This window comes from Salvia splendens, chromosome 20, assembly GCF_004379255.2.
Source record: "Salvia splendens isolate huo1 chromosome 20, SspV2, whole genome shotgun sequence".
Taxonomy (NCBI): domain Eukaryota; kingdom Viridiplantae; phylum Streptophyta; class Magnoliopsida; order Lamiales; family Lamiaceae; genus Salvia; species Salvia splendens.
Genome location: NC_056051.1, coordinates 26,892,876 through 26,914,349, shown reverse-complemented (window position 1 = coordinate 26,914,349; position 21,474 = coordinate 26,892,876). Strand labels below are relative to the sequence as shown.

Sequence of the window (21,474 nt, the reverse complement as noted above, 5' to 3'; positions counted from 1 at the left end):
TTGAATTCTTTCATTTTTTTTTCATTGAAGCTAGTTAGATAAAATTGCGTGATCTTAGCACGTAAAAAAATACTACGGAGTACTAAAAAATTGGTTAATGGTCGAATCTATACGGTGTTTTAATTATTTTAGTGTTAATTTTTATCTCAAACTCTGAATTTATCAATTTTACTTATAGTCTTTTAATTATTAATTATACCGCATTCTTTTCGACATGTATCAATTTAATCAGACATTTTCCGATATTTTTTTTAATAAAATAATTATATTCTTGTATACAACTTATTTTTTAGAGAAAAATAATACTAGGTCATTAACCAACACACCGTGAAATACTGTTAGAGGAGGACATTCCGACGGACATCCATAATAATAAAAATTCACAAATTCACCAAATTAAACAATTTACGGAATTAAAATTTCGACACGAATACGGAGAAAATGCAACCACTTTATTTAAAACAAAAAATATACATAATTATTAAAAAAATACATAGTTAAAAAAAACCTCAAGCTTCAATAAATGTTGCCCCCGTCTAACTCCTCATCATCCCCGCCGCCAGTCCCGTTGTCCCCATCGCCAGTCCCGACGCCACTCTCGGGCAGGGGTGTCATCCCCAAATCGCGTCTCATAGTGTCGATGACATCCTTCAACATGATCTTGTATAAGGGATCAGTCGCTGCATACCACTTGTCCATGGTATCGAGCATGCTCTGCGTTAGCTGCACACGGGCGAGATTGTTGAGCTTGGGAGAGACCAGGGACGGAGATTCCGATTGGACCTCGTGGGACTCGCTGGCACTTCCCCTAGCCATCCGCATCGCGGTCTTTTGCCCAACTGGGTGACGGCGGCAGGAAGACGATTGAGGGGTCGGGAACTCTGCCTTGACGCCAGGGAGTTCGTGGGAACCGGCACTGCTGATGTACTCCCCGGAGGCATTGATCTTCGCCCGGATTAAACTTGGCGGAAGTCTGCACCACAAGATAGACCTCCCAATATTTGAACTCCCTGAAACCCAATCCACTGTCGGGGTACTGCTGGTGAGACAGAAGCTTCACATCATCGGCGGACATGCCGCTTGATGCCGTGCGAAGGTTGTTTTGGTAGATGCCGGCAAATCGGCTGAGCTGCCTCCTCAGCTGCCCTCACTGTTTCCGGCATTGCTCTCCATCGTGAGGCTTCCCACCTGGCTGTTTGAATTGGAGGTAGCTTTGGCTAATGCGCCACCACATTCTGTCGAAATGATGGTTAGCTCTGACGTAGGGATCCTCGACTACACCGACCCAGGCCTTCGCCAGCGCGACCCACTCCCCTATGCTCCAAATGGTCCTCTTTCTCCCGTCGGCTTCCTCCCCCACCCCCTCGGCCCTCGCCCCACCCTCGTTCCCTTGCCCTTGCCCTTCCCTCTCCCCTACTTCCGCGTCCTCCCTGCCGCCGGTTGCATCTCAGTAGAAGACTCCTTGACCGGAGATAGTCCCAACTCCTCAAAAGAGAAAGTCTCGATGCCGGCGAACTGAGTCTCCAGAGGAGTACTCTGGGGGTAATCACTCGACAATAAATCCATGTAGGGGCGATAGACATTGTCCCCAGGTGATTGGGGGACCCCCTGTCTGCTCCCCCCGCAACGGCATGCATGCTCTGCATCATCCCTTGCATCATCATCCCAGGCATTTGGGGCATCATCCCGGGCATTTGGGGCATCATCCCTGTCATCGCGGCACTCACCCAGGCATTTGGGGCATCATCCCACCCATCCCTGCACACCAAGGGGTACATATTGTAGTACCCCTGCATCATCCCCGCCATTTGGGGTCAGGGCATCATCGGCGTCATTCCGGGCATCATCCCGGACATCGGTGCACTTCCGCCAGCGTTTCCCTCAACTCTAACGGGAATCGTCGGCGTTTGTGACTCACTCGTGGCGGGGGAATCACTATCGTGGTGCTCCATTTATCTTCAAAAGAAATGAAAGTATAGAGAGAGAAACTCGTTAAAACAAGTGGTGCGAATGAAATGAAGTTCAACGAGCTGTATATATAGAGTTTTAAAAAAAAATCAGGACGTCCGTCGGGAACCCGCAATGGCGGACGTCACGACGGACGTCGTCCGGTCTCCGCAAGCGACGTCCGCGTCCGCGGGTCGCTCGCCTAATGGCGGACGTCCGGCACGCCGGTCTGACGTCCGCCGGTGCGGATGCTCTTAGAGCGACAATAAAAATTGAAAATATTGAGATATATTTTGCTAAGGTGGGAAAACATAAATTAAAGCAATTATTAAAGGTTAGAGATAAAAAAAATTAATGAATTTCAAAATCTGGGATAAATTTGATAAAATCGCTAAAGATTGTATAGTTAATTTTAAATATTTGTGAAACTTTTCAATTTTGTTATAATCAATAAAAAAAATATTGACGAGTACAATCAATTCATTGGCGTTGGGCCATCAAACCTTCCATATGGAAGAATTGAACATGCTAGTACAAGATTACGAGGCCCATGACTACAGACAAGGAGGATCTAATAGCCAGGTACATCGAAATTTGAAATTAACAATTTAAGACTATTTCAAATTTGACACTTGTAAATATTGATAGTTTTGATATTTGGTAGTATTTGGTATAGTATTTATTTAGACAGAGAGGAACAACTAGGAAATGTAAAAATCATTTGGTTCAGATAACATGTTTAATTATTGCAAATTAAAGGCAATATTGATATCAAGCATGTGTAATGGAATGTAATTGATGTAAAAATATAAAATTTAAAAGTTACTATATTATAATTGAATGCAATTAATACAAAAATTTTAAAGTGATAAAAAATAATTAATTCTTAACTTAAATATAAAGATAGTTGGAAGGTCGAATTTAAAAGATCAAACTAAATTAAAATTTAAAAAGTATTATTCGCACACAATGAGAATCACTATTTTTACAAATATCATCATTCTCCTCATTTCTGTGTTAGGCAACAACTCCTAAATTTGGGCATCTCTCCCACACCCCTCCTCACGCATCTCACAAGAATTTACCCTACTTATTTCAAAAAGTATATAATAATAATATAATACAAATAATAATAAATCAATTTTTTTTCCAATCATTATCTATTAATAATTTAAAATATATTTATGCATGGAATAATTATTAACTAAGAAATTATTCTCATAATGCACAAAATTATTCACATAATTAACACAACTATTCCCATTAATATTAATACACAAAATAATTCCATAATATTTATAGAGTTTAAAAAAAATTTCTTTAAAACAGAAAAATTGGCTACCTCTGCGCCGCACCGGCGACACGGCACCTTCCAGGTCTCTTTTCTCCCGATGAACAGTGAAGTAAACAGCAGATCTGCGAAAGCGACAAAATCCCACATTCCATCACTCACAAGACACACGCCTAATAAATTCCACAATCCACTCTCTCTCTCTCTCTCTTGTTCATCCATACCTCCCATGCGTGTAGTGCTCCTCTATCCCACCGTCCACTCCACTCCACTCCCGTGACTCCATTTCCATCTTCCCAAATCCCACCAATCAAATCCTTAATCTCAACCAATCATTCATTAATAATCAAATCTATCTCCATAATTATGCAGCTCAGACGCCCTATAAAACACCCCCCAAATCCAAAGCACAACCAATTCCCCAATCTCAATTCCCTATTCCTCATTCCCATGGCCGCCCTAATCTCCTTCGCCCTCCTCTCCCTCCTCCTCCTCCCCTCCCTCTCCGCCCGCCTCCACCCAAACCCCCACATTTCCGCCACCAACATTCTTGTCACTGACCTCTGCAAGGCCTCACTCGATCCCCAAAAATGTCAATCCTACTTCCCCCAATTACCCCCCGGCGCCACCGTCATTGACGGAATCCAATCCGCTCTCAAACTCTCCTCTCAGAATATCAATTTAGGCCGGGGAATGGTCCAGCAGATCCTCGATTCCTCCGCGTCCAGCAGCAACCGCACCGCCGCATCCAAAACCTGCCTCGACCTCCTCCGCTACGCCGATCACCGCACCAATCTCGCCGCCACCGACGCCCTGCCACACGGGAGGAACAAGGACGCCCGCGCGTGGCTCAGCGCCGCGCTCGTCTACCAATACGACTGCTGGTCGACGCTCAAATACGCCAACGACACCTCCCTCGTCGACAAAACGATGGCGTTTTTCCACTCCTCCGTGATCCCCTCCGGCAGCGATTCCCTCTCCATGGTGTTAAATTACGACGTTTTTGGTGATAAAACCGGGCTGTGGGGCCCGGCGAGGACGGAGCGGGACGGATTCTGGGAGCCCGCGCCAGCTCCGGGCGGGCCCGGCCCGGCCGGAGGCGTACCGCGTGATTTGAAGGCGGATGTGGCGGTGTGCAAGAAGGGGTGTGAGTATGAAAGTGTGCAGAAGGCGGTGGATGCTGCGCCGGATAATGCCGGGCCTGGGTCCCGGTTCGTGATATGGATCAAGGCGGGGGTGTATGAGGAGACTGTGCGGGTGCCGCTGGAGAAGAGGAACGTGGTTTTCATGGGGGATGGGATCGGCAAAACCGTCATTTCCGGGTCGTTGAACGTTGGGAAGCAAGGCATTTCTACATACAACTCAGCTACAGTTGGTGAGTTTGTTTTGTTTTGTTTATTCATTGTTGTTTTGTGGTGTTTATATTTGCCGCGTCACGTGATTTGTTTGCATATTGCCGGAGGGATTTGAATTGAATATGAAATGGGGAGGAAAAGATTGATCTTTATTGCATAGGTGAAGAAAAGATTGATCTTTATTGGCATATTGCATAAAGTAATAGTAGTATTGAAAGAGTTGGTTTTTGGCAAATAGGAAATGATTTGTTTAGCTTGGAATATTACAAAAAGACTATACGAATGGATTAACCTGAGACTGAGTGGTATGAGTATCTTTGTAGTTATCTGGTTTTAGCTATTTCAAGATTATGTGGAAATTTAAGAAAGTGATGTTTAATAAAGTTAAGAGAAATAAAATAGATAGGTGAAAGAGACAATAATAGAAAGAGTAAAGAATTCTTTTTTTGCCCAAAAATGGTTTATTTAGCTTGGAATGTCTCCAAATAACACAAATTGATTAACTTGAGACTGAGGGAGTATACAGAATCTTTGCTTTGAGGGGAGTTTCATGTTTAGAGGAATTCCCATACATATTAACTGGTGAAAGGTTAAAGGCTAACTGTTGTTACCTGGTTTTAGCTGTTTAAAGATGACATTAACTGGGGAAATTTGGCATCGGGTTTGAAGTTTGGACGTAGATGAAGTATATGAAATGGGTATAGGGTTTAAAAGACTGATCTTTGTTGCATATTTCGTAGATTTTTCAGTATCTTTATTTTGAGGAGACTTTGCGTATCAGTTCCTATGTGGGTTGTGAGTTCGAGTCGCCATGGCGATAAATAGGGAATCGTTATTCATCTGTAGTTATCTGGTTTTAGATGTATGAAGAATCGAAGATGACATTAACTGTGGAAGTTTGGCAGTGGGTTTGACCGTTTGAGTTGTTTGTCTTCTAACACGTTTTTTGGGTTCATACAGCTGTTGTTGGTGACGGATTTATGGCGACTGGTCTCACCATCCAGAACACGGCAGGCCCGGATGCTCATCAAGCAGTAGCTTTCCGATCCGGCAGCGACCTCTCTGTAGTGGAAAACTGTGAATTCCTCGGCAATCAAGACACCCTCTACGCGCACAGCCTACGTCAGTACTACAAGTCGTGCCGCATCCAGGGCAATGTCGACTTCATATTTGGAAACTCGGCTTCGTTCTTCCAAGACTGCCTCATCCTTGTCGCTCCTCGCCAGTTGAACCCAGAGAAGGGCGAGAACAATGCCGTGACGGCCCATGGAAGGATAGACCCCGCTCAATCAACGGGTTTCGTCTTCCAAGACTGTGTGATCAATGGTACAGACGCGTACATGGCGCTGTACCACAGCAAGCCCAAGGTGCACAAGAACTACCTTGGCAGGCCGTGGAAAGAGTACTCGAGGACTGTTTTCATCCATTGCACGCTCGAGGCTCTCATCATGCCGGATGGATTTTTGCCTTGGAGTGGCGACTTCGCTCTCAAGACCTTGTATTATGGTGAATTCGAAAACCGGGGACCCGGGTCGGATACGGCGAAGCGAGTGAGCTGGAGCAGCCAGATTCCGGCCGAGCATGCGGGTTCGTTTTCTGTGGGGAATTTCATCCAAGGGAATGAATGGATCCCTGCGTTGTTGCCGTGAAATCGACCTCTCCTACTGTAGTTGCAGGTATCGTTATGATGCAACTTATGCTTATACATTGTGAAGAGAGGAAGATTGAGTGACAAATGTAATTAGAGAAATTACCATGATTTTAGTTATGGTTTAACTAAACTTGATTAGGAAAAAGAATTTGCTTAAGCATACCTAAGTTGAGCTTAGTTGGGCTAAAGACCAAGTCTAATATTGGTAATACTCCTCGGTTAGACTATTTCCATCTGGGACCCTCGTTGAACCATCTTATCATCTAATGATACTGAGCAAAAAAGTAGAGATCTAGATTCGTGATTGATGATATGTGCGTTGTGTAGTGAAAACACATGGAGAAAATACTTGGTTGTGTGTGTGTGAGTTAGCCAAGCAAATGCCTGAAGCCAAAGATTCGGGTTTGAGTCTTACGTGGCGCGGTCTTTAGAATTCATTTATAAAAAATAAAAAATAAACAACTTGGTTGCAGTATTCATGTACCAATTGATATACATGTATGTGGATGCCAAAAGTAATGGATTCATTCATCATCTTGGATAAGTTCTGAATTATCCGGCGTCACAACAACCGCCTCCTGCAACGTCCCTTAGTCGCACTAGCCGTCCCCACACACGATGACAAGTCATCCCAGGCGGGCTGGCCTAGTGCCGAGCTTCCCCGGGGAAGCCTCCGGAAGCTCGGCGGCCGAAAGCAGTAAATTTTATTTGTGCCCAATACGGCAACAATAAATTTTATTTCATGCGTAACTCAACAAACAACAACTCACCTTTCATCACGAGTAGAGTACTATTTATAATCCTCAATCTTAAATTTTTATTCATTTCTTATTTTATTTAATTTATACTATAGTCTAATTAAATTAAATTAAAAATATGTAATTAATTAAAATTAAAAAATCACATAAATAAAATTCTAAATTTAAACATTATTGAAACCCGATAAATACATAGTTGACATAATAGTTAAAAGTTGGAAAAATACATAATAAAAAATAGAAAATGCATTATAAATTAATTAAGTTTAACTCAAAGACAATACTATAAAATTAGCACATATTTTTCCCTTTTTAGCTACAAATTAGTTAAGATTATAATTGGATTGCCTTAACAAAGTCTGCGAATTGGTGAAGTCATTTGTCTACAGATTACCATAACGAAACGACCTAATATAGTGATGACTTTTAAACAATTTTAAATTGGGAAGTTACACATCACATAAGCAACAAATTCAAGATTTAAACAAGTACAACATTAAATTATTGCTGCAGACTCAAATAATTTCCAAGCCAATTGATTCATGTGGTTTAACTTAGAGAGTGGTGACCTAACCTACTATTATTGAATTGTATTTTCATAACCACATAGATGAGTTTAAGAGAGAGAAATGCATCAAGAAGTTGAACTAACTCGATCTCCCACCTCATACAAAGCCTATTTAAACCCTCAATGCAACCCAAACTTCATAACTCATCCAAGATATTGAAGATCACTTGAACATAAAAACCTTCTTGATTCAACTATTTCCTCCCCAAACATGGCATTTCATGGCCACCATTCCCTTTACCTCTTCTTGCTCATCGCTCTGGCATCCATAACTAACCATGCAGAGGCACGTCGCCTGCTCGAGTCGCTTGTTCCCAAGCCCGAAATCCCATCTATACCGAAGCCAGAGCTAACTCCACTACCCAAGCCTGAGCTGCCATCGTTGCCTAAGCTTGAGATTCCAACACTGCCAAAACCTGAGGTTCCAACAATGCCAAAATCTGAGGTGCCGACTTTGCCTAAGCCCGAGGTTCCAACACTACCAAAACCTGAGATCCCGACTCTACCAAAGCCTGAGCTTCCAACACTACCAAAATTTGAGTTTCCAACTTTGCCTAAGCCCGAGCTTCCATCACTACCGACATTGCCTAAGCCAACACTAGAAAAGGCAGAATCGCCAAAGCCTACTCTACCTGAGATACCAAAGCCTCAAATGCAAGAATTGCCAAAACCCGCGGTGCCAGAGCTACCAAAGCTCCCAGAATTGCCGACTCTGCCTAAGCCTGAACTTCCAACAGTGCCAAAACCCGAGGTCCCAACTCTGCCTAAGCCTGAGTTACCAGCTCTACCTAAGCCAGAAATGCCAAAGTTGCCTGAACTTCCAAAGATACCCGCCTAAACCAACTTTGCAAGAAGAAACCAAATCCGGTTGATTAGCATCGTCGTAGGACATGCCTTCAGGAATCATGTTTCTGATATTGTCCATATTGTGGAAGGATGGATAATTCTAGAGTGACCGATTTATAAACTCGTTGGTGTATGGTCTTATTATTGTTTATATGTTTTGGAAGCTAGCTTGTATGTTTTTGGTGTTTACAGTTTGTAATTCTTTGTTAATGTATTTTCATGATTGATTGAGGTTTACAGTTATATGTTTCAATTTTTTCTTGTCTTCTCACGTCACTTTCAAATGTTTCAATTAAGCAACAAAATTCTGAATGCTAAGTACTAGTACCATGGTTTATGAGAGAGGGAAAGTAAAGAGAAGAAAATAATATAGTGAGAAGAAATGTGTTGATTTTTGTTAAAATGATAAATGACTCTACTATTATAGAATAGATGGAGTATTAATTTTCTTAAAAGAATATGTATTGAATTGTACCAATAATAATGTACGTAAATAGTTTTTTTTTAAATGCAAAATATTAAAAAAGCAAAAATAACAAAAGAAAACAAAAATGCGCGAAATTATTATGAAATCAACACCTATATATATAGAAAAAGCGTAAAAAGTTGTAGTGAATTTTCTTAACATTTCGCATAGTTAATTTGTGGTCGCTTCATTCCAATTAATGTGACCACGAGTCCACGATTAAATAAAGAATTATTGATATAGTATTTCAAAAAAAAGTTATGTGAAAAATGAAAAAGGTTTCTCTGTTTTCGGTTCACATGAACCTCCAAACGCAGAATTGACATTCAAAGACAAAAACACCGAAATCTGGAAACCGAGTTATGATCGAATCAGTGTCAGTAGCAATTGAAGCAGAGATCTACCGATGAGTGCGAATAATGGTTAATCGGCGAGGGCGTCGTCACCTTCCCTTATCCAGACACAGAAAATCCTCCTTTTTCTCAATCACTTTGTACGTGATCCTCATTTTTTCACTCTCAATCTTCACTTTCCTGCTCTACAGCAGCGACGTGTTGCAAGAAGACAATAAGGTGCCGCTTCTGAGAGTTGAGAAGCCCAAAATCAACAAGGTTTGGGATGCTTTTCGATGTTATTGAGGTTTATTTCAGTAATATTTTTAATTGGTTTTTGCCATGGATTTCTTCCCGATTATGTGGATTTAGCAAATGTTGTTGTATGTGAGGTGTTTGATGTTAGTCTCTACTCTCTAGGTCATGAGTTCTGTAGCTGGAGCCTTAGTACGTTGGATTTTGGATTTTGGATTTTGAGAGTTTATGTGAAGCAAATGTTTGTTTCCATTTAGAAGATTTAGGCAGCTTCTGTATGAAGGATGAAGGTGGATTTGAAAGCTTTACTACAAGTAGAGATCATGAGCAAAATACTCAAATGTGATAGCTAGATAATCCGTTTAAATTGAAAGTATATATTGTCATTTAGCTGCTACAGAAGTAAGAATTATAAGTAAACATTTAAGGCGATCTTTGGTTTCGGCATGGTAATAGTGTATGGGATAGGCTAGGGATACTACATCGTATTCTAAACTGAATATTAATAATAAAGTGTTGTTGTGGCAATGGGCATGTTTGAAATGGTAGTCTACTACGTTTTTTGTTTAATGACGATGAGTTAACAGTTTGGTAGAAATCCATGTGTAGTTAATGTGGTAAAAGGTGGACGAGTGAGTGATCTAAAATGCGATGCTATTAGCTGCTTTTGATCTGATTCTACAACATGGCATACATAAGCCCAGATATTACTGAAATTTGAACTCGTTGAAAGTTCAGATATTACATGATGAGGTCTTATATACCACATGATGATCCACATATTTGGTCATATTCTGCAGTTATTAGACGATCAACTTTGGAAAACTCCTTCTGGTCTTGGTTTGCGGCAGTGTGTCAAGCGAACAAGTAGATATAGAGGTAATTATCTGTGTGGGCTAATGAGCATTATTCATACTTGCTTTACTTAGATGTGAGTTTGCTTCTGTTTCCCCTCATCTACGTCCCTTGTCATGCGCAGCTACTCCAGTCTCAGATCACTACATAACTGTAAAAAGTAATGGAGGACTAAATCAAATGCGCACTGGGGTGAGGATTTTTTCAATTCTCTCGTTTGTTTGGTAGGCATACATGCTGTCACTTTCTGTGCTGGTTGCTGCTAGCAGTAGGTCAAAGTAGGTTTTATTTTGTTCATTTTTAAAATTTTGAATTCTGAGTGACTTCTATGTTGCTGTTATAGTCAGATAATCTGACTTTTTAGAGATTCGTTTGTCAATAATGTCATGCTTGTAGATAGCTGATATGGTGGCTGTGGCACGCATTATGAATGCTACACTAGTGATTCCTCAACTTGACAAGAGTTCATTCTGGCAGGATAGCAGGTTTTAATTTACATCATGTCACAAATGGTTCTATTCCTGATATCTCTACTTATGAGAGCTATGCTCATGGGCATAGTTGACATTTGGCTTAATTTTCATGTTGTTGATGTACAGTACATTCTCTAATATATTCGACGAAGCCCATTTCATCAAATCCTTGGAAAATGATGTGAGGATTGTGAACAAGCTTCCTAAAGAATTAGAATCTCTACCTCGTGCTAGGAAACACTTCACCTCATGGGGTGGTTTGGGCTACTATGAAGAAATGACTACATTATGGAAGGAATATCAGGCAAGTTACTTTGTTTAATAGAAAAACTGAAATGCTTGATTATATGATGGCGTGGCCAATATTTGTTGATTTGTATTCGAATGGCTCTGCAATAAGGCACAAGTTGGGAAAATATGGAACTCCAAATGTGAAACTATGAAGGAATTATTTTGAGTAGACTCTAAACACAGGCTAGGAACAGAAGTCAAAAGCTCAAACAATAAAACAACAGTGTTAAGAAAAAATGAAAATAATTTGCATGCTGAATGAACTGAATTAGCTCCAATGTTTGCTCTGTAGAACTTATAGCCAGAAAACATTGATTGACATATTGCTTCTTATCTACAGATAATTCATGTTGCAAAATCAGATTCTAGACTTGCAAACAATGATCTGCCCCTTGACATTCAGAGATTGAGATGCCGTGCTTTGTATCACGCTCTTCGTTTTTCTCCATCTATTGAAAGTCTAGGAAAGGTAAAAATCATAATCTTGGTTTTCTTAATTCGTACCCTTGTATATGGACATAGAGGATGCAATTATCACTACAAGGTTATTCATCCTTTAAGTGGAAATATCAACTCGCTTCTACTGAAAGTAATCAGATCAAAACTGTCAAAATTCATTTTTTCCCTGCTACATACCAGTAAATATATTGTAAAAAAAGTTGAAAAACATGTATGTCAGTTATGAGATTTCATGTTTCTGCTGTTGCATTTAAGAGGTCTTGTATGGGACTTTACTTTATATTAGGGTCTGAGCATAAATGACGGTGACACCACAGAAGCTCGTGGAGAGGCTGCGATCACGTGCTCAAAGATACATTGCCCTTCATCTGAGATATGAGAAAGATATGTTGTCTTTTACTGGATGTACTTATGGTCTTACTGCTGCAGAATCAGAGGAGCTCCGAACAATGAGGTGAAAACCTTTTGGATTCATCATGCATACTTACAGGCATATAAATGTAGGAATTATGTGTCTCTATTTCAGTATATGTTCGTTCTTCCTCTGCTTACATGACGATTTCATTTGCTAAATTGCCTTCACTAGAGAGAAAACAAGTCACTGGAAAGTGAAGAACATTAACCCCACAGAACAGAGAGATGCTGGTCTCTGCCCTTTAACTCCGAAGGAGGTCGGGATATTTCTTAAAGCTCTTGGCTATCCACCATCTACCTTAATATATATTGCTGCTGGAGAAATATATGGTGGTGACTCGCACCTTTCGGAGCTCACTTCCCGGTTTCCTAACATTGTTTCCAAAGTTAGTTTCGTACTATGGATTGATTCGTCACTCAAAACTAGAACGAAGCAAATTAAGCTATTTCTGGCTGCCAGCTAAGTTTTTCCACTTGTACAGGAAATGCTCGCAACCACAAAAGAACTGAAAGATTTTTCCAATCATGCATCACAAACTGCTGCCCTAGATTACATAATCTCCATAGAAAGTGACATTTTCGTCCCTTCCCACTCGGGTAACATGGCAAGAGCTGTAGAAGGCCATCGCCGATTCTTAGGACATCGCAAAACAATCACTCCGGACAGGTATTGGCGGCTGCTAATTCTCAGTTTATTTACTACTTGATGGTTCGGGCAGTTGTATCAATGAGTAAAAGAAGTTTTGCAATTGCATAAAGTCTGGAATTTACCTTCATTTAACAAAGGTAATGTGCAGGAAAAGCCTAGTTCAATTGTTTGATCAAATGGAGGGTGGGCAGCTTGAAGAGTCGTCTCTATCGCTCCCTGTGATGCAATTGCATAGACAAAGGTATTTAATCGCGCATGACGCCCACTTTCCTTGAACCGCTGCACATCTCATTATGGTGTTGAATGATGCCAAAATGACTGTTTCGACGTGAATGGAACTGTGCAACTCTTTTCCACACATCAATATCATCTGGTAATCACATTTAGCAAATTGAGAATTGGAGATTGCAAGGTCTGTTTTTGGCATTTGCAGGTTCGGTGGACCTCGGAGGAGAGGAAGCAGCCATTCTGGAATCAAGGGCAGAGTACGACTGCGGCTGGAGGAATCCTTTTACCAAAATCCATATCCAGAATGCATATGCAAATCATAAGGTGGAAGCTGCGACGAAGTCAGTGTAGGCCAAGCTACCGCCCCAGCAGGGAGGTTGGTCAGTGCCGGATCTCGGTGGAGCGAGGTGGGGTCAGGCGGAGAAGAAATGGAGCAAAAATGGAGCTTTTGGGGTGTTTTAGTAGATGGAGAAGAAAGAGAAACTTTATATTTAAGACGAATTAATTTTAACCTGATGCAAAGTAACATATTTTTTGGGTAATTGGGGGAGAAACGTTAAGTTCATAGTAATACTAATTCTTTGTTTCTATAAATATCCTTCTTACTTTTTATTGTAGCTTCTTACATTTTTTAGACTTGAATAATTGTAGTATTCAATTAACAAATCTACCATATGATCGACTTCTTCTATAGGAATTATTACTGTATTTGTTAGTAATGTTTCGCTAGGATTAGGATACTACTTGTTTGATTTCCAGATAATTTATCATAGGCCTATATTATTTTATCTGCCCAAGAAGGCCCATGCTGTGTCAACATAGTAGTACTATATTATTAACTACAATTTTATTAAAAGTATTTTTTTTAAAAAAAATAGAATACAATTCGAATCTTAAGAATACATAATCGAAATCGATAATGAAAACAATATTGCTGAAATTTAAAAAATGAAAGAAAACGTTTTTCTAATTTAAGTAAAAAAAATTGTAATTTATATAGCTAAATAGCCAGAGGCCTGGTTTAATATAAAATAATTAAAGAAACGTTTTCTCTCATTTAATTAATCGATAAAGGGTAAAAATGACTTCCAGTCGAGCACGGTGGGCGTGTGAGATTGTGCGGCACACGAACCATCAATTATGCAAGTGTGCGCCACACGGCATCCCAAGCACGTAATATGCAGAGCACTTTGCAGAGTGTTACATGCTTGGTAGTACTCAGAAAATTTCCCGCGGAATATGAAATGCTTCACTAAGTGGGAATGAGATTGTATAATATCAAATAACATATTACAATTAAATATTTTATAAAAAAGCACATCATAATTTTGAAATAATCAACCAAAATATTCCAAATTTATAGTAGTACTATCATACAATTATTTCAAAATTCCACATGCGCCAAATTATGAAGAAGCTGTAGCTTTCAATCGACGGTGGCTATCGGCATCATATGCATGAACTACCTGTACGTGGAAGCTCCCCTCCGCCGCCCCAAACACCTCATCGCCACCACGTTCCGGTCATGCAAAGCCCTCAAATCCTCTATAAATTCGTTCCCCTCCACACCCACTTACTCCACCACCACACACAAGTATATATCTCCTTACACACACACACACATATATATCCATAACCAAACAATGGCCAAGCTAGCAGTTCTGATCCTCCTCTTTGCCACTGCGGCCGTCGCCTCAGCCTACAGCTACAGGGGCGACGAGTGCGAGCGCGAGGTGGAGCAGCAGATGCCGATGACGAGCTGCATGAAGTGGGCCGAGAGCAAGATGAGGCGTGGGCCCTATGCTGACGCGTACGACCGCCGCCGCGGTGGGGAGGAGGAGCATTTGGAGAAGTGCTGCGCAGAGCTGAGGCGGGTGAGCTCAGAGTGCCGGTGCGGGGCTGTGAAGGAGATGATGATGGAGATGCCGCAGCAGGTGGAGATGCAGCGGATGATGTGCTCTCTCCCCACCATGTGCCGGATGAGCCCCTGTGCCTGCCCCCGCTTCTTCGACTGAACTCTCTCTCTCGAATCTATTGTAATAAATGGTGGTCAGACTGTATATCATAGGGATCAGGTTTATTAGCCCATCGGCTAAGATCTTGCTTCCTAATAAATTACCACATCTTCGATATTGACCTGATCCTATCTTATTTTTTTCTTCTGCTTGTTGGTTGATGGAATAGGATATTTCCCAAGCAATTATTTCTAAGACTGATAAATCACCTAAAGCTAAAAGATGCTCCTAGAGTTCGATTATTTCACAAGACATTCAGTACATATGACAATCACCAAGCACGTCAGTGCTCGTTAAGTTACCAAGCACCATGTTGCTTGGTAAACTCCCCAAATTTTTCACTCCTGCAACTCAGTTGTCTGTGCTCGTTGATATGAATACATGCTCAGTAATTACCAAGAAACTACAGTGCTTGATAATATTTGCTAGCTAAATCCCACTTTTTAGTGAACAACAACGACTAATCAACTCGCAAAAAATAGGAAATAAAAAGAACTTAAGAAACAAGAGAAAAACGGAAGCCGTGCATAAAAGCATGGTGTTGCTGCTGTGCTCTCAGGCTGGAGCTTGCAGCCATTCGAATGATGAGAAACTATACATATGTGAATGATGAGGTATCTTGCCATTCGACAAAGCCCATTTTTCATGTCAAATGTATGGTCACAAACATCCTATTGAGAGTACGAATAGTAAACAAAATTGGCTAACAACTCTCTGCAGAGTGATCACAAACAGTAGCAAAAGAAACCACATGAAAAGGCTATGATTCGTGTTTCTATTGATATAAGAAAATGCTTTACATTTTGAGAGTATAGGTAACAAGAACATATTAAAGTAAATGCAGATACAGGATGAGAAAAATCACAGTATATCTCAAGATTTAGCATCCAGACCTTTGCATATTCAGTCGTCATATGAAGAGTGAGGTGCCGCAGTGCATCCGGGATCAAAGGGATCTTCAGAGCCACAGCAGTGCCAATATTGGTAAACCTTTCCTGAATCAGGGGTATGCATGGTGCCACCCTTGTATACACTCTCAAACTTTCTCTTGGTTTCTCCTAAGGAAAAAAATAGATTGATCCTATGTCAGGTATTATCAATGCCTCATAGAGTATAACGGTAGGAAACAGACTTGCATCAAAACCTCCGAGACTATAAAGGGACGTTCACCTTGAGAGTTAGAATCAGCAGCGTAGGCAAGTGAGAACAAGAGGGTATAGTTGCACCCCCAAAATTTTTGATAGTATTATAATTATAACACTATTGAACTCAGACGAAGTTATCGGTGAAGAACTTCCGTTGTAGAGCAAATTTATCAGCTTTACGTTCCATAGAAAAGTTATCAGCAAAGATTGTAGGTAATAGTATATCAATAGCTTGAAAATGAGCTCCAAGACTTGTTTTTTTTTTGTTATTTGCATTCATGCCCATAATCTGTTTGATGAATTACTTCTAAGACTAGCTCTTCTCTGTTACTTTGGTTTTCATTTATATGAATAAGAGCAAAAGACGCAACCTTGGAAGCCTAGCTCGATCACTACTCAAAAAGTGTACCTCAACCACTACTCAAAAATTTATCTCAACCACTACTCGAGTTTATCACGTGCAACACTTGAGGGTCTAACTAGATGGCAATGTGTCCCAAATAAAAAATATGGATACACCACTAGATATAGGACGTATAGACAAGTATAGTCCAAGCTAATTTACCATTTACTTACCATCTTATCCTTAACTAAGACTCAAATTTTCAGAAGCTAAAACTTTTGACTGCTATTGTGCTAATCATTCAGCATAATGCACTTTCCTTAAGATAAATATAGCTTTGCTTTTGTTGTGATACACAATCTTGTTCTGATTGTGGCAGAAAGGCATTGACCCCTTTCTGTGCTCTTCTTCCTTAGGTACACTCAAATTTGAAACCTAAACTGAAATACCTTACCTTTGCTTGAATAATGAATCCGAATTTATATCCTCCATAAATAACATTGCAGCCTTACATGGTTAAATTCAAGCAAAATCATCGAGAAATCAAACAATTGAGTAAATTATATGAAACAAAACAAAAACGGACCACAACACTCATGTAAAAGCATAAATCAGCTGAAAAAATCATACGAACTGAGCAGTCAAAGTTAAATCAAAGAGTAATCCTTTGTAAAGAGCAATAATCGTGCAGCTTTACACGACTTAATTCAAGTGAAGTCATCAGGAGAAACAGACAATTCCTAAATCAGAAAATAAAAACAAAAAACGAACCACAAGTCCGTAACACTCATGTAAAAGCATAAAGCAGCTGAAAATCATATGAATTTGAGCAATCAAAGTGAAATCAAATAGTAGACGCATCCAGTTCAATTGAGAGAGAGCATACCTCCGAAATGAGCGGAATGAAAACGACAAGCGCGGGGATGGTTTTGCAGAGGATCGAACTGGATTTTGCAGTGCTTGCAAGTCCTCAAAATCTGGGGCTGATTTTTCGAGCACTGCACCGATAATTTCCCGGCGGCGCGCCGTGAAGGATACCGACTAACATTTTCTACAAGGTTGTGTGGTGATGGCAGCGGAGATTTGTTATCGCCATGGATCGACAAGGATGAGTAGCTGGTGCATAACATATGGGCAGCCATTTTCTTCGTTGAATAGCAAATTTGAGAGATTACTGCTTCCAATCCTCAATTTGGAAAAAACAATATTCCATTAAATGTTTAAATAAATATATATTGGTAAGTACAGTATTGTTTTGTATCCAAAAGAAGTACGACATTATATAATCGATCATTTAATAAAATCCAATATATATACTCCACATGATGTAAAATTCTCATCTCCTATACAAATTTTAAAATGTTGGAGTACTATTTATTTTAATTTTTGAAATAATTTAATATTGATTAGATTTGGATTTTGATTAAGCGACGGTTAATATTAGAAACCGTTTTCCTCTAATCAATGCCCGATTTTTAATTAGTTGAAACCCATATAACCGCCACTCATCTCATCTTCAGTAGCTCCTTTCCCCTTATCCATCGCTGCTTTCTTCTTCGCCGAGGGGCCTCATCTCCACCCGCCGCTGCTCCCTTCCCCTCCACGAAGTCTAAAGCTGTGAGTTCTTTCGTTTCCTCTAACAATTTTCCTTTTTGTTGTCGCAGAGTGCTGCGGTCGTGCTAGTGTTGTGAGCTGATTACCTAAGGAAAAATGCATTATGTGTTTGTGGCCTCGGATTATGCTGATGAAATTGAAATCCTTACAATAAGTTAGCTCTGGAAACAATAATATGAAAGTTTTGCATATCTTCTTTATGTTTAATTCCCAAACTGAATAATCTGAAATGAGTTTATTAATGAATCTTTGGATGGAACCAAAACCCTAATCCCAATATTTCTAGCTTCGAACCATAATCAATCTCACAGAAGTGTATTCATCACATAGTCAGCACATTAAGATTTTTTCTAATTCTCTTTATTACTAATTGGATTTGGAAAGAAGGTGGAGTAGCTTTTGATGTGGGCATCATCCCTAGGTGTAGTCATGGAGCTTCTATGTGCTTATGCTGCATCATTTTTTATAATTCATTTAATTTGTTGTAGTTCTTGTTTATCCCATCGTGTTTCTATAATCGACCCTTTAAAGAGAGTACATTTACAGTTCTACACATTATTAGATACTCTTACCCAAAAAAAAATTCATGACTTTACTCAGGTTCTTTGTGCTTTTAGCTGTGATGTCTATAGCTTTGTTAGCTGCTAAGCACAGATCCTCTTATCTAATGTGTATGAAATGAAGGAAACAGTTTTTTATTACCTATGCACTCACTGAAGCCCAATTAGAAGTGAATTTAGTTTTCTTGTTTACTGTTTGCCTACAAGCTTTGATTTCATTTTTATGTGTTTTAGTTGCCGTTTCCATCATTTATATGGATGTGAATTTTCTTTTTGTTAAATGTGAATTGCCATATTGAATTATGTTTTTTAGTTTTTTCTTTATTATGCTCTAATGGGCTCATCCAAATATACGATTGCTACGGTTGATCAAAACTTTCTTTGTGCTTTTTGCAACCTTGTATGAACAAGCTAACATCTCTGTTTCTTAATTTTTGATGAGTGACATGATCATAGAAGTAGGTTTAACTAGTAGCCATATCCCCCTATTTGTTTTGCTTTTTGATCATTTGGTTTTGTTAAGATGATTGAGATTTTTTATTTCTATCAACTTCACTGATTCAAATAAACTGGTTTTGGTTCAGTTTGAAGTCAAAAGTGTGTTATGGATTTGATACATGACGATCATTGTAGTAAATTAAACTTGAGAACTTGTGGAATGGTAACTGAGAGGTAGATTAAACATACAAGTTCTCAAAACTGATTAGTTTTTATTATTCTTGAAGTCATCAGATAAATGGCAACGAAGCTACTTATATCTCCTCTCTCTCATCGTTGCACAATTTCAACCCAAGACCAACAGCACATTCACTCATGGCCTGGAAGTGTCCGAGTGCCAACAAAGCAGAGGAGCCTTGCAGTTCAACTATCTACCTCTGTGGGCGATACTTTGTTGTCGTCTTCAGATTTTGTGGAGCATCTACCTCAGCATACACAGTCTCTCTTTCTGCTTGCAGAAAGTACTGGCTACTCACTGGCTAGTTATTATACTTCTCTGGGTCTCTTTGTCATCTCCGTTCCCGGTCTTTGGTCCCTCATCAAACGTTCAGTAAAATCCAAGGTACTGTACTTCTAGCTCCAATTACTGCTGCTTTTAAACTAGCATTGGCTGAGTTTGAAGAAATACTAGTGTTGTTTCGTTGCTCTCTTTTTTCGTTGCTCCTTCCCATTTCGGTTAATGAAGTCGAATCTTTACATATATATGTCTGAATCAGGTTGTCAAGAAGACACTCGTAGGAGAAGGGGAGGGAAAGAAGGCACCTAATCAGGTTGCAGGAGAAATACTATCATTCTTTACTCGCAACAATTTTGTAGTGTCAGATAGAGGAGAGACAATTGTGTAAGCAATCAATACCACTGCTTTGTGTTGTTGAGTACTTGCTTTTCGTAGTTCAGCCAGATTGGATAGCTCATGTCGTTCCAAATTGGGGAAATAGATGAAAACATATGTCTATATTATGAGTAGGCTGCAATGCAGTGATCACAATACAGTAAAATTATGCTTCCAAATTGGGAAAATAGTTGAAAATGTATGTCTATATTATTGAGTATCAGTTAGTTTTGCTGAGTTCGGTTACATGACATGAACGTTGAACGGGATTACAGCAATTACATATCCCTCCCTCTCTACGCGCATGTAATTGTTTATGACCTTTGTAAAATCTGCACTTCTTGTTTTTTTTTTTGGATGGGTAAGGACTCAAACCTGAGACCTTTGGCACTCTACTTCCACCCGTCAACGTCTTTACTTAATTTGTGTGTTCTGTTACTGATGTTAATAACTACTGTAATCTTGTCCATCCCTATAAGTTGATCAGTAGCCCGATTATGATGATATATCGCTCTCTCTCTCTCTCACACGCGTTTTTATCTCTTTCAGATTCGAAGGGGTGATGGTGCCAAGTCGAGGTCAAGCAGCATTGCTCACTTTCTGTACATGTATAAGTCTTGCCAGTGTAGCACTTGTTCTCACAATAACTTATCCAGACATCGGAAACAACTGGTTCTGGCTAACCATATTGAGTCCATTAGCGTAAGTCCGTAATGATATTCCTGTTTTCTACTCGATCGCACGAGGGAAGCTAACACGTTGTGATTGAAACAGGGGAGTTTATTATTGGACGAAAGCGTCTAGGAAGGAGCAGATCCAGGTTAAAGTATTGGTGGGCGATGACGAGAACCTATCGGAGATCATCGTCCAAGGCGACGATCAGCAAGTGGAGCAGATGAGAAAGGAGCTTCAGCTGAGTGAGAAGGGTATGGTGTATGTGAAGGGCCTCTTTGAAAGATAAAATCAATGGAAAATGTGAATGATGTGTTAAGTCCTCAAGCAGCAAAGCAATGTATGTGGAGTCATATATATAGTGAAGTCAAGAGAATACGCTTTTTCGACGTGAATTTTAGCGGCAATTATCCCTAAATTACGGTTTTGAACGTGAGCTTTAGCGATAATCATCCCAAAATTACTATCGTTGCTCTCGAGCATCTCGTGATCTTATATAAAAGTCGACATATTTGAAATTAGTATGGTTTGATTGGGGGCTAATCATAACATCAAATAGTCGAACAAAAAGAATAAACTGAGTTTAGTTTTTTTATTATTTATAAAATTAATAAACTAAACATCAATAATTATTTGTTTATAAAGTTGGTTTATTGCATTTTTATTGGGCGACCGATGCATAATTCATAGAGATTTAAGTTTTAGTATATGATTTGTAAAACTAATATTAATTAAATATCTAAAAGAACAAAGATAATACTCTTAGGTGGCGTTCGTTTGTCGTGACTAATTATCATATAATAATCTATTAAAAATTAAATCGTAAGATTCAATTTTATGAATAAAACGGAATACATATTTAATCATAAGATTACGGGTCAATCCCCATATAATTAATTGAAAATCATATTAACGTCAACGTAATAATATTAACCTATTCATACATAAGAAGCCCAT

General features: G+C 39.6%; 5 protein-coding genes across 7 annotated transcripts; 4 read left to right on the top strand and 1 right to left on the bottom strand.

The window, feature by feature from the left end:
- Positions 1–3,466: 3,466 nt before the first annotated feature.
- LOC121782882 (probable pectinesterase/pectinesterase inhibitor 51) lies at positions 3,467–6,539 on the top strand. The gene is made up of 2 exons (XM_042180868.1): positions 3,467–4,613; positions 5,554–6,539. The coding sequence occupies exons 1-2, from the start codon at positions 3,605–3,607 to the stop codon at positions 6,240–6,242; spliced, it is 1,698 nt and encodes a 565-aa protein (XP_042036802.1). The 5' UTR covers positions 3,467–3,604; the 3' UTR covers positions 6,243–6,539.
- A 1,062-nt stretch (positions 6,540–7,601) lies between these two features.
- LOC121781894 (protein PELPK1-like) lies at positions 7,602–8,661 on the top strand. The gene has a single exon (XM_042179588.1). The coding sequence runs from the start codon at positions 7,782–7,784 to the stop codon at positions 8,406–8,408; it is 627 nt and encodes a 208-aa protein (XP_042035522.1). The 5' UTR covers positions 7,602–7,781; the 3' UTR covers positions 8,409–8,661.
- A 492-nt stretch (positions 8,662–9,153) lies between these two features.
- On the top strand, positions 9,154–13,511 carry LOC121782918 (O-fucosyltransferase 38-like). The gene is made up of 11 exons (XM_042180922.1): positions 9,154–9,493; positions 10,270–10,348; positions 10,449–10,516; positions 10,721–10,809; positions 10,924–11,101; positions 11,429–11,557; positions 11,865–12,001; positions 12,134–12,347; positions 12,444–12,628; positions 12,759–12,851; positions 13,044–13,511. Exons 1-11 carry the CDS (start codon positions 9,302–9,304, stop codon positions 13,159–13,161), a joined length of 1,482 nt encoding a protein of 493 aa, XP_042036856.1. The 5' UTR covers positions 9,154–9,301; the 3' UTR covers positions 13,162–13,511.
- Positions 13,512–14,737: 1,226 nt separating this feature from the next.
- On the bottom strand, positions 14,738–17,587 carry LOC121780587. Of its 2 annotated transcripts, XR_006046054.1 has the most exons (3): positions 17,228–17,587; positions 15,747–15,911; positions 14,738–14,869 (listed from the first exon to the last, which is right to left on the bottom strand). XR_006046054.1 is itself a non-coding variant. In XM_042178192.1 (2 exons), the coding sequence occupies exons 1-2, from the start codon at positions 17,481–17,483 to the stop codon at positions 15,757–15,759; spliced, it is 411 nt and encodes a 136-aa protein (XP_042034126.1). In that variant the 5' UTR covers positions 17,484–17,583; the 3' UTR covers positions 15,602–15,756. The 2 variants fall into 2 exon arrangements, 1 of the variants encoding a protein (XP_042034126.1); XM_042178192.1 differs by lacking the exon at positions 14,738–14,869 and having other exon boundaries at positions 15,602–15,911; positions 17,228–17,583.
- A 213-nt stretch (positions 17,588–17,800) lies between these two features.
- On the top strand, positions 17,801–20,935 carry LOC121780586 (protein COFACTOR ASSEMBLY OF COMPLEX C SUBUNIT B CCB1, chloroplastic-like). Of its 2 annotated transcripts, none has more exons than XM_042178191.1 (5): positions 17,801–17,958; positions 19,248–19,575; positions 19,730–19,854; positions 20,395–20,547; positions 20,620–20,935. In XM_042178191.1, exons 2-5 carry the CDS (start codon positions 19,252–19,254, stop codon positions 20,804–20,806), a joined length of 789 nt encoding a protein of 262 aa, XP_042034125.1. In that variant the 5' UTR covers positions 17,801–17,958; positions 19,248–19,251; the 3' UTR covers positions 20,807–20,935. The 2 variants fall into 2 exon arrangements, with proteins under 2 accessions (XP_042034125.1, XP_042034124.1); XM_042178190.1 differs by having other exon boundaries at positions 17,805–17,958; positions 19,241–19,575.
- Positions 20,936–21,474: the final 539 nt, after the last annotated feature.